This window comes from Ambystoma mexicanum, chromosome 7p (genome assembly GCF_040938575.1).
Source record: "Ambystoma mexicanum isolate Mex_15411 chromosome 7p, UKY_AmexF1_1, whole genome shotgun sequence".
Lineage (NCBI taxonomy): Eukaryota > Metazoa > Chordata > Amphibia > Caudata > Ambystomatidae > Ambystoma > Ambystoma mexicanum.
In genome coordinates, this window is record NC_090939.1 from 296,979,712 (window position 1) to 297,004,807 (window position 25,096).

At 49.1% G+C, this 25,096-nt stretch overlaps 1 protein-coding gene across 2 annotated transcripts in view; it reads right to left on the reverse strand.

The window, feature by feature from the left end:
* The window catches only part of USP16 (ubiquitin specific peptidase 16), a 1,134,075-nt gene that overhangs the window by 997,629 nt on the left and 111,350 nt on the right, over nucleotides 1–25,096 (reverse strand). For both annotated transcript variants that reach the window (XM_069636367.1, XM_069636368.1), the window contains exon 6: nucleotides 12,994–13,190. In XM_069636367.1, coding sequence (XP_069492468.1) covers nucleotides 12,994–13,190 — 197 coding nt within the window. The remainder of the gene's footprint in view (nucleotides 1–12,993; nucleotides 13,191–25,096) is intronic.

Genomic DNA, 25,096 nt, shown 5'->3' on the forward strand with positions numbered 1-25,096 from the left:
AATGACTCCCCATTCCCATTTGAGTACGATAGGACTCAATGGGAATGGGGAGGCCGGTAATACCAGCACCGTTAATAACAGTGCCGGCGCTACCATGTAGGGCTGCACGCGCGTGCAGGCCTGGCGGCCGGAAAAGCACCCACGAGCAGAACTCGTAGTTTGCCGGTCCAGTAACAATGGTACTGGCAAGCTTACCGGTACTGTTGTTACCTGACAGGCAAGCTTGTAATGAGGCCCCACGACTTGTTCCGTAAGGTGCCCATTTACTAGGAATCTCGTCATTGGTAGCTGGAAATGAGCATGTACCCTCCGCCTGAATGCTGGCCCGCACCCAAATGCTACCAGCACACGTTCCAGGAACCCCCAGTCAAGACTGTCAAATGATCGCCTCGCATCTAGAGCTGCTATAGAGAATTTCTGCTCCGTTCTAGTACCCAAGTGCATTATATCTATTGCCCTTATGTTGTCTTGTGTGCGTCTCCCCAGTATGAACCCGGCTTAATCTTCGTGGATTATCCCTGGTAGGACTCTGGCTAACATTACTGCCAGAACCTTTGCATAGATTTTAGCATCGCTATTTAATACAGAGATGAGACAGTAATTGGCACAATCAGTTTTGTCTTTTCGTGGTTTGGGGATCAGCATAGTGGTGGATTTACCCATGTCCTCTGTAACTGTTCCATCCTCTCCGATTCTGTTAAATAAGTGTCTCATGGGGGCTATCAGTTGCACTCTAAAGGTTTTGCAGTATCCATTCACAAAGCCATCCGGTCCGGGTGTTTTATTACCCAGTAAGGATGTTATGGCTTCGTTGATTTCTTCTGCCAAGATGGGCCTTCCTAAGGTTTCCCTTTCCTACTTGGATAGCTGGGGCAACTCGACATTTTCTAATGTAAGCTGCTTGGAGGTCCGGATCCATCTCCATGTTTTAACAGGGTTGCATGGAATTGTTCCATGACCCGCACTTTATCCACTTCCGCAATGTGCCTTGCTTGTCTTGTAATTGTGAAGAACAAGTTACTTCTTACCTTGTAACGTTATTTCGACGGGATGTTCCTCCGACGTATTCCTTATCTTAGATATCTCCTTCCAGCTCTGCTGGCCTCGGACAATTTCTCTCTATAGGGCGCTGCGCGTCGACGTCCTCCGAGTCGATGTCCCTCGACAGCCGCCGTATCGACATCATCCTGCCTATAAAGGCCGCGTGCAGCGTCCGTTGCTCAGTTCCGTTTTGTAGCCCACAGTATTACTGTCTGGACTAGACTAATCACCCTGAAGGAGCGTAAGCTGCAACAACAAGGGAAGTAGAACTGCGGGGATGGATGGGAGGGTCGATAAGGAATACCTCGGAGGAACATCCCATCTAAAGAACGTTACAAGGTAAGAAGTAACTTGTTCTTCGAAGGGATTGTGTCCTCCAACGTATTCCTTATCTCAGATAGGCTCCCATAGCAGTATTCTACTATTGGAGGAGGGAGTACTGACTTCACGCTGTCTTCTATTGATGAATAGAGTGCAGTACAGCCCTTCCAAACCTAGTCTCTTGACTGGAGGAGGAATCCAAGTTGTAAAATCGTGTAAAGGTATGGACAGACGACCATGTAGCGGCCGCACAGATGTCTTCAACCGGCACACCTCTTTTGAGGGCCGATAAGCTGCAATACCTCTGGTCGAATGAGCCCTAAGGTTTTGAGGAGGCTCTTTCCCTGCCAGTTTATAACATTCCAAAATGGCTAAAATGATCCATCTGGAAATGGTCTGCTTAGTTATTGGTAACCCCAGCTTGTGACCTGTGTAACCTAGAAACAGCTGGTCTGCCTGTCTTATCCTGGCTAGTTTACTGATTTAAAAACTTAAAGCCCTTCTAGGGTCCAGCCTGTGTAACCTCTCTTCCTCTTTCCCCGGATGAGGAGGAGGATAGAAAGATGGTAGGGTAATCTTCTGAGTGATATGGAATTCAGAAACCACCTTTGGGAGGAAATTAGGCTTCACTTGCAGGACAGTTTTCACCCTTCTAGCAGATGTAAGTGCTATTAATAAAACAGTTTTAAGGGTAAGGAATCTTAACGAACAAGAATGGAGTGGTTCGAAAGGTGTGCCCATCAGGAAAGTTAGGACTAAGTTTAAATCCCATAGGGGAACTTGGAATGGTCTTGGGGGATAAAAATTGGTTAGCCCCTTTCGAAACTGTATTACCAAGGGTAACTTGAAATAGGATGGTTCTTCCGCAGTGCGCTTAAAGATGGATAGCGCTGCGAGATAGCCCTTAATGGTGCCAACTTGAAGGCCTGAATTCGCCAAATAGAGTAGGAAGGACAAAACCATTGGTGTACCACATGAAAAGGGGTTGATATTCTGTTCTCTACACCAGCGGCAAAATCTGTTCCAACGGCAGCGGTATAAAGACTTTGTTGCTGGCCTCCTTGCCGAAAGCAACACCTCCATATCATCATCAGGGAGGTCCCAATCCTTGTACCTCAGCCTTTCAGAAGCCAAGCGTGAAGGTTGAGGGTTTTGATGTCTGGATGGAGAACCTGACCTCCCTTCTGTGAGAGTAGGTTCTCTCTGAGTGGAAGTCGAATTAGAGGGCAGATGGACAAGTCTAGAAGGTCCGGGTACCACGTTCTCCTGGCCCAATCCGGGGCAATTAGGATCACGGTTCTCCGGAATCTTCTCAACCTCCTGATCATTTGAGGAATGACAGGGACCAGTGGGAACGCGTACAGAAGCGGAAACTCCCAGTCCACTATGAACACGTCTCCCAGAGCTCCTCTCGGGGGAAATTCCCTTGAGCAGAACAGATCGCATTTCTTGTTGACGCTGGTGGCGAACAGATCCACCTGAGGGGTTCCCCAAAGGGCGAAGATCTCTTGAAGGACTTCCTGAGCTAGTTCCCACTCGTGGGAGACTGTACTCTGCCTGCTCAGAGCGTCCGCTGTCAAGTTCTTCTCTCCGGCTAGGTGAACTGCCGATAGAGAGATTCCTTCTTGGATTGCCCAAAATCAGAGCTGCATCGCCTCTCTGCACAGGGGTAGTGATCCTACGCCTCCTCTTTTGTTGAGGTAATGCATGGCCACCGTGTTGTCATCATTATCAGGACATTTTTCCCTTGTACAGCTGGCAGGAACACCTTCAGTGCAAGTCTGATGGCTCTCAGCTCTAACAGGTTGATATGCAGTCTGGACTCCAATGGAGACCAACGACTGCTGATGGTCAAGTCGTTGGCGTGGGCTCCCCACCCCATGAGTGAGGCATCCGTGACTGTCATCTCCGGCCAGGGTTGCCAAAACTGTTCTCCTTTCAGAATGTTCTCCTGACAGGCCCACCACTGAAGGTCTCGAGCTACCCTGTCGGGAACCTGAAGAAGATCTGTCATTCTCCCTGAGAATTGTGACCACTGAGTCCTCAGTGTCCACTGGAGGGATCTCATTCTCAGGCGAGCCTCTGGCACTAGGAACATGCAGGATGCCATGAGGCCTAGCAACCTCAAAAAGTCGAAGGCTGGGAGACGTTGGGCATCTTGGAACTTGGTAACCATCTGTAGAATATCTTGAGCCCTCACCTCTGGTGGCGAGGCTTTTCCCAGGGAAGTGTCTAGGATCGCTCCTATGAATTGGAGTCTCTGCGATGGTATCATTTGTGACGACTTTAAATTGAGGGAGAAGCCCAGTCTGTGAAGGGAGTGGCAAACGTGATTTAGCTGGATCTGAGCTTGTTCCGAAGATACAGCCCTGATCAACCAATCGTCCAGGTAGGGGTAGACGTGAATCCCTTCCCTCCTTAGACTTGCCGCCACTACCGACATTAACTTGGTGAAGACCCTCGGGGCGGAGATCAGCCCAAATGGCAGCACTCGAAATTGATAATGAGAGTTGCCAATTGCGAACCTCAGGTATTTCCTGTGTTTGAGATGGATAGGCACATGGAAATAAGCGTCCTGAAGGTCCAGAGATACCAACCAGTCCTGGAACTGAAGGGCCTGAAGGATCTGGGAAAGAGTGACCATCTTGAATTTGTCTTTCCTGAGGAATTTGTTCAATTCTCGCAAGTCCAAGATGGGTCTCAGACCTCCGTCTTTCTTTGGAATGAGAAAGTAAGGGGAGTACCAGCCCTTGTTCCTCTCCGCTACAGGTACCGGTACCGGTTCTATGGCACCTTTCTCTAGCAGTGCCAAAATTTCCTGCAAGAGGAGCGGATCTGGAGCTTTCTGAGAGCTGATCCCCGGTGGATGACTCTGAGGTATGCGTAGGAAAGGCAGGCAGTAACCTTGGGCAACTGTTCCCAATGCCCAAGCATCTGACGTGATAGCCTGCCATGCCGCCAGATGTTGAGTCAACCTGCCTCCTACAGGTGTCCTGTGAGGGAAGTCCTCAGAGTGGTTTTGGGGCGGCTGATGCAGATGCCGATGGTAAAGAGGCACCTGCTGTTGCTGCGGCTTTTGAATATCTACCCCGTCCACCTCGGGTAGTTCTTCTTTGTCCCCTTTGAGCCGGTCGTCCTCTACCTCTTCCGAATGCGGAGTAGAAGCGAAAGGACTTGCCCCTCGCAGAGGTTCCTGTGGGACGAAAAGGTGTCTGACAGATTGCAGCGCCTAGGGATTTTGCTGCTGCTTTTGAAGTTTGCAGTTTCTCTAAACTGTCATCCGCCTTTTTCCCGAACAAAGAAGAGCCATCGAATGGCATGTTCAAGAGCCTGGCTTGCACATCTGGGGCAAAACCAGACTTTCTCAACCAAGCGAATCTCCTGGTTGTTGTACTTGCCGCCATTGCTCTGCTGATACTGTCAGCCGAATCAATGCCCGTCTGGAGGGATTCGCACATAGCATCTTTACCGTCCTGTATGATATTCAGGAACGCCTCCCTTTCTTCTCCCTCCGGGATGCAGTCAGCCGCTGTAGAAGCACACTCCCAAAGTGTATGGCTGAATCTAGCAAGGGTGCAAGTAGCATTAACAGATTTTAACGCCATGCTACATGCCGAAAAAAACTTTCTTTGCCATAGCATCATATTTTTTATCGTCCCTGTCCTGTGGGACGGTAGGGTAAGCAGTCTTGACATCAGTAGAAGATGCTGCCTGTACCACCAGACTTTCTGGGGATGGGTGTTTTGACAAAAACTCTGGGTCTGCAGAAGATACCCTGTATTTTGTAGATAGTTTTTTATTTACTGCCGGGATGACATCTGGGGTTTCCCAGTTCGTCATAATCTTCCTCTGAAGAGCTTTATGAAAGGGCACTACAGAATCCTCCTGTGGGCCTTTGTCAAGAATATCTGTGAGGTCATCTTGCTGGAAAGACTGTGAAGGTGCAGACCACCCCATAAACTCTGTGATCCTGGCCATTAAGGCTCTATAGGGGGTTTCAGCATGCTCCCCCGGGTCTGGCCTAGCAAACTCCACCTCAGGGGAAGTGTCTAACCCACTTGCCTCATGTAAGGAATCATGAAGATCCTTTAACCTGCGTTCTTCAGATGATAGCTCCTCTCTAACTGGGGTTGCAGGTCCCTGCAACTCAAATGTGTCTTCCTGTTCAGACAATTCACCCTCTTCCATAATTGAGGACATAGTTTCTCAATTGTTCTGAACTCAAAGGGTGTAAACCCCATCTCCAAGGCAGAGGGTGCCAAGCTTGTCATAACCGGCCTCGAAAACGTTGATGTCGTCGACGCCGAAGGCTTCGGGCCTGGCGTCGAAAACAAAGGCGGAGGCCTCGATGACCTCGACAGAATTGGGATTCTGCTCGAGGAAGTCGACAATCTCGACGCCATCATCATCGAGGACCTGGGGATAGCCACTGGGTGTGTCGTAACCGTGACTTTTCTTGGCGTCGACGCCGGTGTCGAAGATGGCGTCGAGTCGACAGACCTGTGTGTCGAAGGTCCCTTCGACAACGGCGTCGAAGACACCGACCTCGGCGTCGATGGAACCTTCGAAGAAGGTTTTGAGGTCATAGTCTTACTCGAGGGTTCGAGACGCGCTCGAGAAGTTTCCTTTGCCGGGTACTGCGACTCGCTGCGTTTTTGACCTTCTGGTCTTTCGACCAGAGCATCGCTCTCGGCAGTCTCGAAGAGGCACATCATATTTTTGCAGAATTCCTCCCATTCAGCCCGGGAACTATGTTTCGTGGGGCAAGGGATTCTCTTTGGAGAAGCAGAGGAAGAGGAAGACGGAGAAAGGGATCTTCGACATCTCCTCTTCGAGTGCTTCGATCTCGAGGAGTGATGGGACCCACTCCGAGACCTGGAGCGCGAATGGTGACGAGGAGACGAATGTCTCGACTTTGTCGAGGAAGAAGAAGCTTTAAAAGTCTTACCTTTCTCCAGCTTCCCCTTACGCTCCTTCAGGGCCTTAGCTGTCATGGACATACAGTCCTCGCACTCCGAACAATGGTGTTCAGCTCCCAAACACCACAGACAAACTCTGTGAGGGTCAGTCAGCGACATCTTTTTCCCCACAATCTCAGCATTTTTTGAAGCCAGACCGAGGAGTTGTCGGTTCCGACGAAGACGCCATCGAGTACGGATCGAATAACTCGAGGTAAATAGGATTAACCTGGCAAAACTGAGCAACGGTATTCCGACGCACTGAGTAAGCGCGGAAAAACGGAACTGAGCAACGGACGCTGCGCGCGGCCTTTATAGGCAGGATGACGTCGACGTCGATACGGCGGCTGTCGAGGGACATCGACTCGGAGGACGTCGATGCGCAGCGCCCTCTAGAGAAAAGATTTCCGAGGCCAGCAGAGCTGGAAGGAGATATCTAAGATAAGGAATACGTCGGAGGACACAATCCCTTCGAAATGTAGTTACAGGTTTTCTGTTTCCGCAGTTTAGATGCTAGCAAACTGTTAGCCTTTCCCCCTGGGTGTAATATAATTGGTTAGTGTTCAGCAGTGTGGGATATTTTGACCCACTCAGCTGTGCTATGTTACATCACTTAGCTGCATTGGTGCAGAAACAGCACAAAATGGCCGCGCTGACTCCTGTGCGCGCCAAGATCGCGAAACTGCATGTTTGTAACAACCAGAAAATGGCTGCCCCCCCGCAACACACATTTTAGGTGGGGTGGAACAGAGTACTCACTGCAGGAACGTGCCAGTGTGCTCTGCAACCTTTTACATGGAGTGAGATGAAAGAGGCAGCAACATTGTGCTGAAAACCCAAAATGCCTCTTTAAACTGACACTTCAACCTTTAAAGTGCTGCTTGGCTCTAAATTCATGAATTTCTCATGAACCACTGTGATTTAAAAGGCCATGCAATGCCAAGGATCACCCTTGTGTCTCAGAGGAACCGGCCCTCATTTGAATGACAGCTCCTGTCAAATGTATCCTTGAAAAATCAACCAGAGGCTTTGGTTTTCATTTTACACGGGAAACGCATCTATTTTCTTTGCAGCAGTATCAAGAATCAGCTGTCCAGAGAAAGACTCTAAATAGGTACCTGTAACTGTATCCATGCTGCAAAACAAATCTAGCACTAAAAAAAAAAAAAAAAAAAACACTATAGCTGCAGGAAGTGTACTTTTGCTGGAGATGCAAACCGAATTTAAAGAAATAGTAAAATGTGCTTTTTCTTGACTGAAGGGGGAAAATCGCCTATTTAAAAGTACATCGTTGTGTAAAGGCTTGATTACTTAGAAATGTAAAAGGATTTGTTACTGTTAAAAATACACCTATAAACTGTTTTAATTCTATAGGGTTAAAGTCAAGATTTAAAAGGAGAAAATAAAAGATAAAACCCAGGCTGAGTTGGCAAACTATATAAAAACTAAAAAAAAAAGTCTTGCTCTGCCAGTTGCTAGCACTGAGAAAGGGCGACACCTCAAACTTCTGGAACAGGAAAGTGGCTAATTGCTAGCTTGGAGGCTCTGAATACCCAGGACAAAGGGACTTCCCAAGTTGCATCAGACATTTGTCTTTGCTCCTAGCTGGACCAATAGCAGGCTGAGACTCTCCCCTGTCAACTGTGAGGGGCAGTTAACTTCAATCAAGAGAGAGGACCCTCATCCTGCTTCAAAGGAATTGACATTTGCTTGCAGTTGGGAAAAAGAAAAAAAACTGATTGACAATAGACTTCCTGTTGATTTTAAAAAGCCTATTTTGTAACTGAACTTCAAGACATTTAATTTTGCAGCAAGAATGTGGAAACATGAAGTGTGTAGTTTTAAATCCAATTTTATGCTCTTTATTTGAAAACTTGCTAGAAGTTATTACTGCATAAGGACCAGAAGTTGTAAAGAATAACAGATGGCAGGGAAAGTATTGATATTGCGCACATAACATTTTGTACACACATCCCAGCGGTAAATGCGCTTCTCTGTACAAAGTTGGGAAATGTTAAGCCAAATCTTTCACGGTTAAAATTGCCAACATGTAGCAGAAAGGCAAAAGCAGGTCCCACAGAGTTGGGGTTTGGATTGAAATATGACCCACAAAATATGTAACTTGTGTATCTGATTTTCTCAGAGGTTATCACTGTATAAATATGTATTTGTGTTCAAATGAGATTTTGGTTCCAGTGGCTGGGGGAGGTTTCTAGTCATTGTAAAAATCATCCCATAAACATGACATCCTTTTCTGTGATCCAATCAGCGAAGAGCTAGGAGGAAACTATGCTCTTACCAAATCCTAGCATTATGGGTGTGGGTAGCAAGCCTGCCCCTGCCATATACTGTAGCAATGGCATTTGGCATGATAAAGAAGGGAACCTGACAGCACACAGACACACTGATTCCCGACTTTCTTCCCGATTAACTGCATGGTGTCCCGTTCCTGACTTCTTCATCCCGATTCCAGATTTCACTGCAAAGCCAAGGCCTATGCATTGCCGAACCCCTTTTCAACTAGGCCTCAAATTCTAAAAATCCCAAAAACCCAAGGGAAGCATCCTGATACAAGCTGACTTGCTACTACTAAATGCATGCCTGCTGCAAACTTGCAATCCCACTGATCTCCAGTCTCCAGTAACCAGAAAGGCCAGTCCAGTGCTATCCGGCAACCAGAACGACCTAGATGATCCTGTAATGCCAGATTTGCCCAGCTGTCCTTGGTTAGACCCGATCCGTGTGATGACCAGAACCCTTGATGGTCCAAAATCCTAAATTAAAGTGGACTGCAAGTATTAATAGGAATCATAGAAAACCATTGCATACTGTGCCTCATCCCAATCTCTAAACCATCCTATCCTTACCTTAATAACTTGTAACATTGTCAGAATCCTTATTGCAATCCTGTTTTTGATTTATCTTGCCAAGCGCCATTTCTTCATTTTTATCTTGTGTAAATCTTAAATTATCAATCCTACTTAAAGTGATCCGACTGGTTCCGCCGGAGCGGACGCTGGGGATCTGGTGTTGAAGTCATGAATGAACTCTAGAGCCTACCGTGTCCCTCCTTGGTATTCTGGCTGGAATACTCTAGCATAGAGAGAAACTATAGTAAATATTTTCTTGTCCAAACTGAGTTTTTCTGTTTTCACTACCCGATTTTTCTAAAACTAAAAACGCCTCTCATTCAACATTGCAGATGTTCCTCAGTTTAATAGCTAGAGACTTCATTTCAACTCTGGATTATACCCAAGACCTAAAGCTACATCCCAACCCAAAATGTAACCGCACATATTTCACCAGTTTTTCTTAAAATCCGTTTGGTTAATTTTAGGAGGGAATCCACAATTTTGAAAAGTTTTATATGTGTGATTTCCATTTTAAATTCTTTTCAACCTTCCATTCAGATTTAAATTGTTTACTGTTGCTCACACTATAGCTCATGATTGTTAGTATCTGTCCAATGTTGCTCCCATAGAGATTTGAACAGATCTAAGGATTTTTGCACACATTCATCGTTTTACCCAACCATTTCCAAATGTCATTTTAAAGTTTAAGATTTCAAATCCGTTTTTCTCTCTGGTTTGGGGAGGGAAGGTTGAATTTGAAGTCCATTCCTTATTCCTAATTACCTGCTGCTTCCTTATATCCATCTAGAATTGTCTATTTGTGGGTTGAGGAATATTGTAGGGGGAAATCCTAACTTTTTTTTACAAACTTTATTTATTGTTGCACAAGGAAAGCACATACAGAATTATGAATAAACATCACTTAACAATGAATGAATACAGGTTACTTTGCTCCCACTTCAAAATTCTCAGTTTCAGCTTTGTCTGCTAAATAATGTTTGTACCTGGCCCATACATTCCTGGGTCTGGACGGGGGAAGCACCGAGTCTATATATAGCTCCTCTGTATCATTTGTCCATAGCATATCACTGTCCCAATCCGCCTTAGTCGGGGGATTAACATTTTTCCACTTCATAAGTATTGCTCTTTTGGCTATTAGCAAGCTAAGATTTAGCAGTTTTCGCCAAGTCGGGTTCATTTTACCCGTCGCACCCAGCAAGCACAATCGTGGCGTCCATTCAACAGGCTGATCTGCCATTTCATCCATAGCAACACAAACCTCCGTCCAGTAGTCTCTCAACTTTATGCATGCCCAAAGCATATGATATACATTTGCATCCTCAGCGGTACACCTCGGACATGTTCCCGACATGGCGGGGTAGAGTAGTTTAAGCCTAACTGGGGTGTAGTGAGTCCGGTGTACTATCTTATAGTGTATTAGTTTGTACCGGGAATTACATATTTGTTTGGTCAATTCACAGATCTGGGACCATTTGTGGTCCGTTATTTGTTGCCCCAGATCTTACTCCCATTTGTTCCTGGCCGTGTGATTTCCTACTGGGCGCGTTTGCATTATAACTTTATACAGTGTGAAGGCTGTCATTTTCTGTGTCCCCCCCTGTGAACATATAGCCAAGCCCCATGTTTATCTGTGGTTCATTAGGAAAGGGGGGGCATACATTTTGTATTGCAGTTTTTACCCGCGTATATTGTAGCTTGTATTTGTTAGTATTTCCCACTCTATCTTTGATGTCTTCCCATTGCACAAAGAGCTTCTCGGGGAATAACTGTCCCCACTGGGCAGTACCTCTGAAACTCCAATGCGATGCCACCTCACCATCTAGAGTCAAGGGGGTCCCCCCAGAGTGGGTGGGAAGTTGGAGGGAGTTTTGTATGCAGTGGTCACCATTGTGGGGGTGTTGTATGCCGGAGGGCAGGCAGGTGTGTAAGTGGAAGGGTGTCGCCTGGGCGTCTGTGTAAGAATGTAAGAGCGGTGTGCAGAGTGGGTAATGCGATGAGATCTGGTGAGCGTGAGGTAGAGCCTAAGAGTATGAGGAGATTGGTGAGTGTTGTAGGGATAACGGTGCTTGCGGCGCAGGTTGGCGGGGCGCAGTTTCCCACCAAAGGCAAAATTCACATTCAGACCTCCCCCTCTCAGAATGGTAGAAAGGCTAACAATGGACAACCACCCAAGAAATTATGAAAAAAGAAAAGGAACCACCATGATAGAACATAGGTGACCCTTTTGTGCATACCCGAGGCTGTGAATGCAGTCTGCATTAATAAATAGCACAAATGTTGGTAGAACATTTCCACTGCCATTATTAGCCTTAACTAGAGGGTTGTCACAGTGACCATAATGTCACTGGAGCAGAGAGAAGAAGGATACTTGGTATCCCCTTAGCACTCCACATAAGGTGCTGTGTGCTAATCCCTCATACGTTAAAGTTTTAGGAAGGATACAAAGTATCCCCCTATCCTTAAGAATAGACGTTTTAAGGATCATCAAAGATATCAAAGGAGAACCCAAAGGGTTCCCCAACAACACTGCACACAGGATGCTGTGTGCTGCAAATGTGTAACACAGATGCCTTTAAGAGATATGGAGGAAAGCAAGAACAAGGTAAAACAAAAAGAACAGAGCTCCAAAAGTCAGAGCAAATAAAAATGAATCAGTGTAAAAAGACTCCCCTCATTCAGGAGAGAAAGAAAAAGGTCCAGAAATCCAGCAAAAAGATGTTTGGCGGTGGGGGGGGGTTGAGGTCTCACTAGGAGAGGGGATTAAGCATAAAACTGATAAATCTCCATCACCTGCTACATTCAAACCTCTGGGAGGCTGTCCAGCCATGGAAAGACAGCTCATGTACAGTCATGATCTCACAAACTGTCCAGGATGTGTGTTGGGGATCGCCCCATAACTAGCCTAAACGAGTTCCTGGCACACAAGAGAATACTTGCCAGACTTTGGCTACAGCTAGTCAAGAGGATGCCCTCATTTGACCACATTCTATCTTTAACAGGGAGGAAGATGGCCAAAAGGACATGGGAGGACAAAAGCCGAAGCTTCAAACATGACCATCCCCTTTGAGCACTCAATTTCCCAATATGCTGCCATATGTCAATAAAGGAAAGGTGCATCCAGAAAATAAACAAAAAAAGGGTACCAGTGCCACCAGCCTGTCTGGGCTCCACTCAGAATGGCAAAAACACCCATAGAAAATAAGGTTAAACTGCACTACTCGCGCTTTAAGGACTATAGTAGGGCTAACATAGCCTTACATGTGTGGGAGGGAAGGGAAAGTACTCCAATACTGGTCAGTGCCCTAAAATAAAATTAGGTAAGCTATAGAGGGGGGTTTAAAGACACCTCATAACCAAAAATCATGTCGGGATTACAAAATTATCTGCAGAAATACAGAGAGTTCCACTGAAGTGGATGCGAAAGGAGAAAAAAAGAAAAGGTTTTCCAAACAGACCAAAATAGATTTATGGGATAAGTTGTCTGTCTATTTAAAAAAGAAAATCTGAAAATAAAACACATTTGAAGTCCAATAAGAAGGTCCAGTTACATCTAAAAGGAGGTACCTTGAAGTTATGGTAGGGGCTAATCATGTGAAAGCACACATACTCCCCTACATCCTGAATGGTGGAGAATGGCACACACATAAGCAATGAACATTTATGCATTATTATATGTATACAACATTTGAGTTTTCAATTGTTGTACCTACAGTTTAAGTTCTGCATTACTCAATAACCTATTGCAAGATACAACATGGCTACGGACATTTTAACATTTTTATTTTTCAAAGTTAACTGACCTGCATTACAGCATTAAAGAAACACGTATTCCCCAAGTTACTGAATCCTTTCACCACAACGTCTGCTTTGGCATCCAAAGAAACTATTTGTTTTTCTTCATTATGCTCGCTATTATTTTTAACCTTCTCTTTTTCATTTTTGCTGTCTTTTTCAAGTTTCTTATTTTCAAGCATGTTCTTCTCTTGTTCTTTCAAATCTAAAATAAAAAGAACATTATTGACCCATCATAGAGTGTTCCTTTGGTGCACTGCAACTACAGTAAATTGGAAACCTGATAGGGCTAGAGTGAGAAAGGCAGGGTGCTTTATCCGGTTCCAGGGAATGGAGGCGACACTGACTTGGTGAAGCCAGCATACCAGAACTAACAGGTGAGCCAGCAAAGGTTTGTGGGAAACCTTTTTGTCTAGCGGTTAGGTCATTCTCAGATGAAAGGAATGCTCAGGCAGCATTGACTGGGTCCCCTGTGGAGGTAATTTCAGCAATACTTCTACCCACACTTTACAACATAGCAAGAGATAAGGTGCAATGAGCACTCTGTAGGCGTGTTCCCTTAGACTTTGATGCACCTCTTTGGTAGCCAATAGGAGGGTTGAATTTGCAACTGCCCCCACAGAGTCGAGGCAAGACGTAGAGGATGGCACTTGCAGTGGTACAAACCACGACAAGAAAGTTAGGGACAGCGTCCCATGTTTCTATTCAGATATCCCATACTCACATTTCTGGTGAGGGCTAAACAATAACAAATGTGTTAGGAGTTAATCCTGACTCTCACAATTGTAGTGTGACTAGACAGAAAGGCTTCACTCTTACAAGGGGAGAGGAGTGGTTTTATGATAAATCCTGACAAGACAGTTAGCAGTTGAATATATAAGTCCTGGCAGGCGAGTACACTAGGCAATTAGCGTTGCATAAAGGAATCTGGCAGGACAGTAAACCAGGCAAGTCCCAAGCAATGGTACAGGAAAGATTGCTATTTATTTGTTGAACTCTGGAAAGATGATGGTTAAAGAAAGACATTGCTATTCAGACCTAGGAAAAAGATGCATTAAAGACTGATAAAGACTTGGTTACCTAAATAGGAATCTTGGGAGTTCAAACAAGACACCAAGGAACTGTTTACAAAAGTGCCTATTCAGAATCAAGGGGAAGGGATCCACCCTCTGGAACCAAGAGCTTCCTCCTTGAAGAAAGTTTTTGTTGGAATTACACCTGCTACAGTTGTGAACACTTTTTATCCAGTTGAAAATATTTGATTTACACTTTTATAATTTGTTTATAGTGTGAGGGTCAGGATAGGACGTTTTTGACACAAGGACGGTTTTTCAGTTATTGACATCCTGACACAGACAGATCCTTACGTTTTTGGTTCATAGGCAGGGAAACTCTTCTTTAGCCTAGGGCCTGCAAGGCCTTTTCCAGCCCTTTTTCTTTTAATAAATATCTTTGGTAAAACCATGACAATCTTGTGTCCAGCTAACATTTGTGCCTCCTCAGTGTCCACCAGAAGCCTGTTTGGACACAGTAAATTAGATGTATAACGTTGCCACTCCACATTTGTATATATTTGCGTGCTGCTCCATGTTGCTTGGGGCTTTGGTAGCCATGGCTATGCCGCTTCACTATGCGCAGCGTTTCCCAGTAGTACATGACTCTCAGTCTATACAATTCTGCTGCACGTTGAACAAGTCGTTTGCCAGTCACTAATGAGAGACATAGACGGCAGCAGATGAATATCCACATGAAGCCTGTTTATACATGGCGAGTTAGATACCTAATATTGCTCTATTATTGTTTCAGAACGTTGTGTGAAATCAATGTCTCTGATTGCTGCTTTTTTAAAAAACGTTTTTTTTTTAAAACACTGGTTTTTCACTTTGTTGATTAGGTTGGGTGCTGTTCACCACCACATATTGAAGTTATTGAGGTCATTCACACCTCTTGGACAATTACTTGCCAAATTGCCAGTGGATTTCGAATTTGTTTGGGAAACAGAAGGCCAGATGAATGTTTGGGTTCTGGATCCGGATACAAGGGGGATGGGAGTTCGCACCAGCTCATGGATTAATTGAAATCAAATGTAATACCTTTTTTGCTGCAGATTAATCACGACATGAATTTATGCTTTGGTGACAAGGCGCTACATTTAAAATAATCCTCTTGAATTTATAAGAAAAGTATGTTGCACATTGGTCGGTAGGAACAAGTTACTTACCTGTAACTGTTGTTCTCCAGCATGGGTCTGGCATTGATTCACATGCTCATGAATATTCCCCGTCGTCAGGCTGGGAATCCTCGGTAAAGAAAAAAATCAGTATCAGTTTCGTTTCTGATCAGTCTTTCTTAGTAGTAACCAATCACTGGTCTCTGGGTCATACTGCCCCCAGCCAATGACTGCCCTCTCCCTAAGCCCCACCCCTGGCAGCCATCCTCAGATTTGGTAGGACGTAAAGTGGCAGTATGACCAAGTGAAGAGCCGCAGAAGGGAAGGAGGGAGGGTTCACATGTGAATCCATGCCAGACCCATGCTGGAGAACAACACTTACAGGTAAGTAACTTGTTCCTTCTCCAGCATGGGGTCTGGCATGGATTCACATGCTCATGAATATAAAAATACATAGCAGTACACACATGCACAACCACGGGAGGTGGCAAGAGGCTCAACATTAAGCATCTCTTACCTCCTCACCATGCTCACCTTAAGCGAACAGGTAGCACAACACTGCCTGGCCGACTCTGGACTCCTCCCTGAAATCCCGGTTGACACAGTAGAATCTCGTGAAGGTGTGCATCGACCTCCACGTAGCAGCCTTGCAGATGTCCAGCAGGGGCACACCAGATAGGAACGCCGTAGTAGCAGCGATCGCTCTGGTCGAATGGGCTCTCGGACGGCCGGGCAACGGTCGGTTTGCCAACCGATGACAGTGCATGATGCAGCCGGAGAGCCATCTGGAAATGGAAGCCTTCTAGAGAGCCTTCCCTTGGTTCACAGGTCCAAAGTTCACAAACAGCTGTGATATTCGTTCGGTCCACGTAGAACTTCAGCGCTCTAGCTACATCCAGCGAGTGCAAAGTCCTCTCGGCCGGCGACGGGGAAAAAAACTGGTAACACCCAGGGCTCGTTGAGATGGAAGTCCGACGGCACCTTGGGCATGAAGAAGTGGTGCGTCCTCAGCACCACCCTCGTCTCGTGTAAAGTCAAGTATGGAGGCTTGCAGGAAAGGGCCTGAATCTCTCCCACACGTCGTGCAGAGGTGATGGCCACAAGGAACGCTGTCTTCCACGACAGAAACTTAAATGAAGCCGAATGCAAGGGCTCGAATGGCATGCCCATGAGCCTCGTCAGCACCACGTTGAGTTCCCACGCCGGGGCAGGGGCCTACACTGGCAGGACCGATCGGAACAGTCCTTTCATAAACTCCTTCACCAGGCGATGAGACCACAGAGACGACCGCCCTGCAGTTCTGGTGTATCGGGAAATCGCTGTTAGATTTATCTTGATGGAAGCGAGAGCTAGTCCAGCTTTGGCCAGCGACAGTAAGTGCGGTAGCACCTGAGGGGCTGTGATCTGTAGAAGGTTAATCTTCTGTGCACGGCCCTAGACAGAGAGCCTCTTCCACTTGTGTCCGTAGCACGAGAGTTGAGGACGCCCTGGCTTTTGCAAGAACCTCTCTGCAGTCAGCCGGGATATCGTACCCTCCAAACTCTAGCGCTGCAGGAGCCAGGCCTGCAAGTTCAGTGACTCCGGGTCATGATGAAGAATGGCGCCTCCTTCTCTGGAGAGAAGATCTGCGTCCGTCAACAGTTTGACTGGTGGGGATGTTGACAAGTCCAGAAGGTCCGGGAACCAGATCTGTCTCTGCCACACCGGTGCGACGAGGATCATCCTGCACCGGGACCTCTTGAGTTGGTTGACGAGTCGCAGTAGCAATGGCAACGGAGGGAACGCATACAGGAACAGGCCTTCACAGGGGAACGAGAAAGCATCGCCCATGCTCCTCAGCTGGGGAAACCTGCTGGTGAACCTCTGGCACTTGGAGTTCGGCACCGTCGCGAACAGGTCGATCTGGGGTTTACCCCATTGTTGGAAGAGTCAATCCACTTGATCCTGACGTAGATCCCACTCGTGGCACGAGCGCAGCTCCCTGCCGAGTGAGTCGGTGATGGTGTTCTTTATCCCTGCTAGATGAAAGGGTACCAGAAACATCCCCTGGGCAACGGCCCAATGCCACAGATCCTGGGCTTCCTTGGATAGGGCTGGGGATCTGGTTTCTCCCTGCTTCCGGATGTAGAACATCGTGGTGGTGTTGTCGGTGAAGATCCTCACCACCTTGCCCCTGAGGGATGGGAGAAACGACCTGAGGGCCCAAAACACTGCTCGGAGCTCCAGGATGTTGATGTGCAGTGGCCTCTCCTCCGGGCGCCAAAGGCCTCTCATGTGAAGATCTTTGGTGTGCGCTCCCCACCCTTCCAGGGAGGCATCCGTCGTCACCGTCACCTGGTGTGCTGGGGTCTGAAAGTCCGTGCCTGCCGCGAGATCCGTGCGGGTGCCCCACCACCGAATTGCTTGGCGGAAAACCTCGTTGAGCGGGATCTTGTCTTCGAAACTGCCCGCCGCTTGCATCCAACGGGCGTCGAGGAACTCCTGTGGGGGACGCATCCGCAGCCTGAATCGTCGCACCAGGTAGATGCATGAGGACATCATCCCGAGAAGGCACTTGATTGACCTCACCCTGGCCACGTCCGTGGCCAGCAAACGCTGCACCTTGCCCAGGATGGCCTTCGTCCTTTCTTCCGACGGCGAGGCCAGTCGCGCTACTGTATCGAGCCTGGCTCCCAGAAACAGTGCGTCCTGCGACGGAACCAGGTGGATTTGGGGAAGTTGATGGAGAATCCCAGGTCCGTGAGCAGCTGGACGGTCTTCGCTGTGTGTTCGACGGCAAGTTCCCTTGTTCTTGCTCGGATGAGCCAATCGTCCAGGTAGGGGTAGACGTGGATCCCCTGCATGTGTAGTCGCGCCGCCACTGGTGCCAGACACTTGGTGAATACCCTGGGCGCCGACTTCAATCCGAATGGGAGGGCCTTGAATTGGTAGTGCCGTCCTTTGACTACGAACCTGAGAAACTTTTGGTGTCCTTTTAGAATGGGGATGTGAAAGTATGCATCCTCCAAATCCAACGACGATAGGAAGTCGCCTTCCTCCAGCGGGCCCAGCACGTGCTGGAGGGTGACCATCTGGAACTTCTGTGCCTTGATGCATTTGTTTAATCGACGCAGGTCCAGGATAGGACGGCATCCTCCCGTCTTCTTTCTGACGAGGAAGTATCTCGAGTACACTCCAGAGCCCCGGAGCCTCTTTGAGACGAGCTTGATGGCTCCTTTGAGCATCGCCCTTACTTCTAACAGCAGTTGAGGGACGTAGTTTTCCTTCCTGGCCACGGGAGGAATGCCGGGGCACTTTTTTAGAAATTCGAGTGTGCCCGCGGGCCAGGGCATCCAGCACCCAACGGGGTGCCCACGTGGGGGCCCGACGCTACGGCCGGTTCAGTCTTGCTTGGCAGAGGCCTTGCCGCCTTGGCCTCCCTGGCGATGACGGCGAGAACCACCTGACTTGCCTCGTCCTCTGTAGGCCTCTTGCGACGACGAGCGGGCCACCTGAGGGTATGTCGAGGAGCCACCGCCGAATACTTTGGAGGCACCTTGCTTGCCTCCGGAGTTCCAAAAGGGCGGCTGTCGTTGCTGCAGAACCCCCAAGGCCTGTGCTGTCTGTCGGTCTTGATGGCCTGAAGTGACTCATCCACTGTCTTTCCGAGCAGATTGTTCCCATCGAAGGGCATGTCCAAAACTTTGGTTTGCATGTCTTGGCGGAAATCTGTCGCCTTGAGCCACCCCCGCCGTCGAAGGCAAACGCTGTTGCCCAAATTGCAGAACCCGGTGTCGGCAATGTCCGTGGCTACCGTTATGGCGTGGTCCGACGCCACCTCACCTTCCTGTAGGATCTCCAGGAATCCCGGTCGACGCAGTAGAATCTCGTGAAGGTGTGCATCGACCTCCACGTAGCAGCCCTGCAGATGTCCAGCAGGGGCACACCAGATAGGGACGCCATTGTCGAAGCAATCGTTCTGGTGGAGTGGGCTCTCAGATGGCCTGGCAGCCGTCCATTTGCCAACCGATGATGGTGCATGATACCGCCAGAGAGCCACCTTACTTATTTATTTTTACATTTATATAGCGCACTAAGCCCCGAGGCATCAAGGTGCTGTTAAATAAGCCATTAACTCTTAAGAACCAAGTACTTGCATTTTACAACATAACAGATGTCTTGAGATGGACATTTTCCTGGTACATAATCAAGTTAGGTGATTTTTAGTGCTTTTCTGAAAGTCCAATATGAGTGTTCAGCTCGCATACTGCGTGGGAGCAAGTTCCAGTGTTTGGCCGCAGTGGCCGGGAAGCTGAAGCCTCCAGTTTTTGCCAGTTTAAATTTAGGCTGGATGATGCGGTGGGAGTAAACTGTTCTAGTAGGTCTGGTAGAGGAAGCTTTAGTGAGCTTTTGGTATAGGTAAGGAGGTGCATCCTTGGGTAGGCACCTGTGCGTGATGGACAATGTTTTGAAGAGGATCCGTTCGTGGACAGGGAACCAATGTGAGCTGCCATAATGCGTTCCCTTCTGGGAATGGTTAGTGCTGCTCGGACGGTGTTGTTTTGGATGACATGCAGCTTTTGTATTTTGTGCTCAGATGTGCCTGCAAAAAGGGCGTTCTTTAATTGAGCATAGATCCTATAGTGGCTCTTGCAATTGTCAGACAACTGTCTGAGGAAAGGAACGGTCTGGTCTGGTGGCGTTGATTAGTTTAGTGTGAGCAGCCGAGGAGGCAATGGCATTGATATGCCGTCTGAGTGAAAGGCAGGCGTCAACATATACGCCCAGCATTTTCACAAAGGGTGAGACTGGAATCGGGATGCCCTCAATTTTAAAGGAGGAAAATTCAGGGTCCAGTCTTTTGATCATTGAAGGAGGCCCCAGCAGAAGTATCGTCATTTAGACAAAGCAAGTGAGAAACCCACCAAGCCAGGATGGTCATACAGACCGAGTTCACGTTGACAGAGTCCTTCAGGTAGTTACCAGAGAGATGGAGGAGGATTTGAGTGTCATCAGCGTCATTTGTATAACATATGCCAATAGAGTCAAGGAGTGTGAAAAGAGGTATTGTGAATTTATTGTGAAGTGTTGGGGATACACAGGATCATTGAGGTACCCCACAGGTGATAGGGGCAGGTGGAGCGTTTGCCTTTTCGGAGAAGACTCCTGGATCTCTCCCTTAGGAAGGAGGGGATCCAGCTAATGGACCTGGTTGAAAGGTTGGCAGAGGTGGATAGGTGGTGGCTCAGGATTGTATGTTGAACCAGGTCAAAGGCTGCCAATAGATCAAGCAGCAGCAGCGGCAGCAGCGGCAGCAGCGGCAGCAGCGGCAGGGCTAGTTTGCCTTAGTCTCTGATTTCGTCAATCTGAATTTTAAGGTCCAGTAAAACTGATTCAGTCCCATGGCCTGGGTCGGAATCCGGATTGGCATTTACCTTGAGATGGAAGACTTGGACAAGACCTTCCCATGGTTCACAGGGCCAATGTTCACAAACAGTTAAGAAGTCTTCCGAAAACTCTTTGTGAGTGTCACACAGAACTTCAGGGAACGAGCAACGTCCAGCCAGTGCAAGGCCCTTTCAGCCAGTGACAAAGGCTTTTGGAAAAACACAGGTAACACCAAAGGCTTGTTGAGGGGGAATCCAGACAGAACCTTCGGCATGAAAAAGGGGTGCGTCTGCAGCACCACCCTCAACTCGTGAAAAGTCAGATATGGCGTTTGCAGGATAGGGCTTGGATCTCACCCACCCTCCTGGCAGAGGTGATGGCCACAAGGAAAGCAGTCTTCCACAATAGGAACTTGTGAGGGGCCTGATGCATAGGCTCTAAGGGGACCCCCACCCATGAGCCTCGTCAGCACCACATGTTGAGTTCCCACGCCGGGGCAGGAGCCTTCACTGGCGGTAAAGATCGAAACAGTCTTTTGAGGAATTCCTTGGTGAGACCAAAGTGAAGATCTTCCTAGAGACCTGGTGTAAGCAGGAGATAGCCGCCAGATGCACCTTGATAGAGGCGTATGCCAGTCCAGCCTTGGCCAAGTATAATAAGTATGGAAGGATCTGCAGGGCTGTGACCCTGAGAGGGGTGATCTTCTGCCATCGGCACCACATAGCGAAACGCTTCCACAAGTGACCATAGCACTTCACAGTCGACTATGCTCTGGCCTTGGCAAGAACCGCCCTGCAGTCTGCTGGCAACTCGTATCTTCCAAACTTTAGGGCTGCAGGAGCCAAGTCCTCAGGTTCATCGATCCTGGGTCGTGATGCAGGATTGCACCTCCTTCTCTGGTGAGAAGATCTGGGACTACTGGCAGTTTGACCGGAGGCGTCGCCGACAGGCTGACGATGGGAAGGAGAACGCGTCCCCCCAGGCTCCTCAGTTGGTGCAATCTGCTGGCAAACCTCTGGCATTCGGATTTAGCTGCCATCACGAACAGCTCGATCTGGGGCCCGCCCCACTTGATGAAGATGCGGTCCACCTGGTCCTGTCGAAGTTCCCACTTGTGGCAGGAGCGCAACTCGCTTCTGAGGGAGTCGGCGATGGTATTATTGGCTCCCGCCAGGTGAAAGGGGATGAGGACCATCTCTGACGTCCCAGTGCCACAAGTCCTGCGCCTCTTTGGAGAGCACTGGGGATCGAGTGGCCCCCTGCTTCCTGATGTAGAACATTGTGGTTTGTTTGTGAAGATCCTCACCACTTTGCCCTTCAGAGATGGAAGGAACGACGGGAGGGTCCAGAACACTGCCCACAGCTCCAGGATATTGATAAGATCCTACGATCCTTCTCCTCCGTCAGCCACAGGCCTCTGGCATGCAGATGTCCCGTGTGGGCTCCACAGCCTCCCAGGGAAGATTCTGTGGTGACCGTTTCCTAGTATGGGGGCTTTGAAATCCTGTGCACCAGGCGATGTTGGAGTGAACACCCTACCACCTTATCGTCTGACGTAACTCCTCGTCAAGCTGGATCTTATCGCAAAGCTTCCAGACACCTGTATCCAGCGAGCGGCCAGGAACTCCTGAAGGTCTCATCTGTAACCTGCAGAGCTGGATAAGGTAGATGCAAGACTCATGGCGAGCACTGACTTGATGGTCCGCACCATGGCGATCTTCAGTGACTAGAGCCGTTGCATCTTCCCCAGAATGGCCATTACACTCTCCTCGGAGGGCGATGCTAGGCAGGAGCCCGTATTGAGTCTGGCTCCTAGGAACAGAGCGTTCTGCAATGGTGTCAAGCAGGACTTTGGATAATTGATGGAGAATCCCAGATCTGTCAGCAGCTGGATGGTCGCCTCTGTGTGTCCAATGGCTAACTCTCCCGAACTGGCCCGGATGAGCCAGTCGTTGAGGTACGGGTATACCTGTATCCCCAGTTGATGCAGATGGGCCGCCATCAGTGGCAGGCACTTCATGAACACCCTGGGGCCGACTTCAGGCCGAAGGGGAGGGCCTTGAACTGGTAGTGCCGTCCCTGTACTACAAAGCCTAAGAACATTCGGTGCTTCTTGTAAATGGGGACGTGGAAGTAGGCGTACTACAGGTCCAGCGATGTCAAGAAGTCTCCTCCTTCTTATTGGCTGCAACATTACCATCCTGAATTTTTGGGACTTGAGGTACTTGTTGAGACATTAGCGGTCCATAATGGGCCTCCAGCCCCCGGTTTTCTTTTTGACTAAAAAAGTATCTGGAATAGATTCCGGAGCCCCAGAGTCGTTGTGGAACCAGCTCTATTGCCCCTTTTCGTAGCATGGCTTGTACCTCCTCCTAGAGTTGAGGGATGTGCTGCTCTTGCCCGGCCACCAGAGGGATCTACGGGCACATGTGCTGAAACTCCAGGGTATGTCCGTGGGCAAGAGCATACAACACCCATCTGTCTATGATGATCTCCCACTTTCCAACGAATCCAGTCAGCCGGCCTCCCATCGGGTTCACGGGTGGGGGTCATACTTCCTGGTCGGTTCGGGCCTGCTTCAGCGCCGGGCGTCCTGCCTTGGAGGGAGACAGCGGCGCTGACCACCTCCACCGTAGGCCTGGGGACAGCCTCTGTAGGCTGTCGTGGATCTGGAAGGCTGGCAGAACGACGGGGAGAAACCTTTCGTTGGTCTGCTCGACTTCCCAGCGGAGGAGAGAAAGGAAAAAGCAGTGTTTCTGGAGTGTGCCCAGGGAACAAGCCGTCTCTGTATCCGCCTTGATGGCCTGCAGGGACTAGTCGACTAACTTCTCAAAAGGGTCACCTTCATCGAACAGGATGTCTAGCACCCTCGCCTGGCCCTCCTGGCAGAAATGTATGGCCTTCAGCCAGCTTCGACGACGAAGGCAGATACCGCTGCCCATCTGCCTGAACCCTGTGTTGGTGATATCGAGTGCCACAGAGATTTCGTGGCCCGAGGCCACCTCACCCTCCTGGAAGGGGGATTGCCTGCATCCTCTTGTCATCGGTGAGGAACTCTAGAATCGGGCCCAGCTTGTACCACAGCTCCCGGTCCTACCTCGCCAGGATCGCCAGTACGTTGGCCGCCTAGATTGTGAAGGCCGCTGTGTAAATAACCTTCCTTCCCACGGTGAACATCTTAATCCCCTCAATGTCCGTAGAGTCGGACGACGACGAGGAAGGGTTCGCCGACAGTTTCCCCGCGACCGCCGAAACCACAGAGTCTGGCGATGGTTGAAGCCTTAGGCACTTGGGTACGGATTCCGGCACTTCTTCTCCAGCCTATCCCATTTGGCCGGAGCCGTGCAAGAGGTTCAGATCCTCCTCCCACACATCATCCAGAAGGCGTACTGTCATGGTCTTCCTTTTGGCCTCACGCCTCTGGTACAGAAAACCCTCCTTCTCGGACTCCTCCGGCGTAAGCTGGAAAGCTTGCAGGCTTTGGCGACCATGGAATGGAACACCACCCCCTCATCCGGTGGGAACGCCCTTGGCTGCGGTGATCCACCTGCTGTGACGATATAGTCGTCGTCCGTCGTCGCCGTGTCCGTCCCCGGGTGTGGAGGGCGCCCCGATTTGGAGGCTGAAACAAGGGTGTCGGATGATGCTTCCTCTTCTGTGCCATAGACTGATTGGGGGCCATAGGAACCAGGCCTCAGGCATCCTCTTCTGGATCTCAGATACTAAAGTGTGTAGCGTCAACAGGATGTCCAGAGATGCATCCCTCGGCTGAGCTGGCGTGATCGGAACACTAGACCCTGCGCCGTCATTGTCGTCCTCTTCCTCCACATCCTCGTGGAAAGTGTGTAAAGACTCTAGGTCCTCGTTTGTGGACGAAACTTCCATGGCCTGGGACACGGCCTGGGGCTGGTCTGGGACTTCCTCACCCCCTCTTTTTTTTTTCCACCCAGGGGGGTCGGAGCCAGGCTCAGAGACGGCATCCTCTTTTCCTGCGTGACAGCATACTTCACCAGAGTAACTGCGGTGGCTTCTCGCCTCAGAGGTAGCGACACCTTGGGCGCTGTGGGGGTTTCCTTCACAGGGACAGCCCCTTTCACCTTTGTGAGAGAAGCAGCCACCAGCTCAATCGTACAAGACTTCTCCTGAGCCACTTGGGCCTTCTTGGACAGGTCGGCCATCTTCTCCTTCGTCCCTAGCGTCGCTGGCTTCTCTCGCAGCTTAGCGGAGTTGGACGATTTCCTTTTCGAGGAGGAGCTTGTTCGCTGGCTGGCGATGGAGGCGGATGGTGATGTTGATCGTGCCCAGCCCATTGCGGGACCCGATTACGCGGCGACCCCAATGGAACCAGAGTTGCGGTGCTTGGCCTGGTCTTGGGACCCCACAGATGAGGTGCCCTCAAAAGGACTTCGAAGCCCGCTCCTCAGACCGCCCAGTCCTAGGCATGACCCTACTCAGAGCACGGGACATAGGCCCTGGCGTTCAGCCACGCTGCCAGTCTACTGTGATGATCCTTCATCGATTTATTATCACACTCCGCTTCCTGGTGGTCCAGGTGAAGACAGAGGCATTAGAGG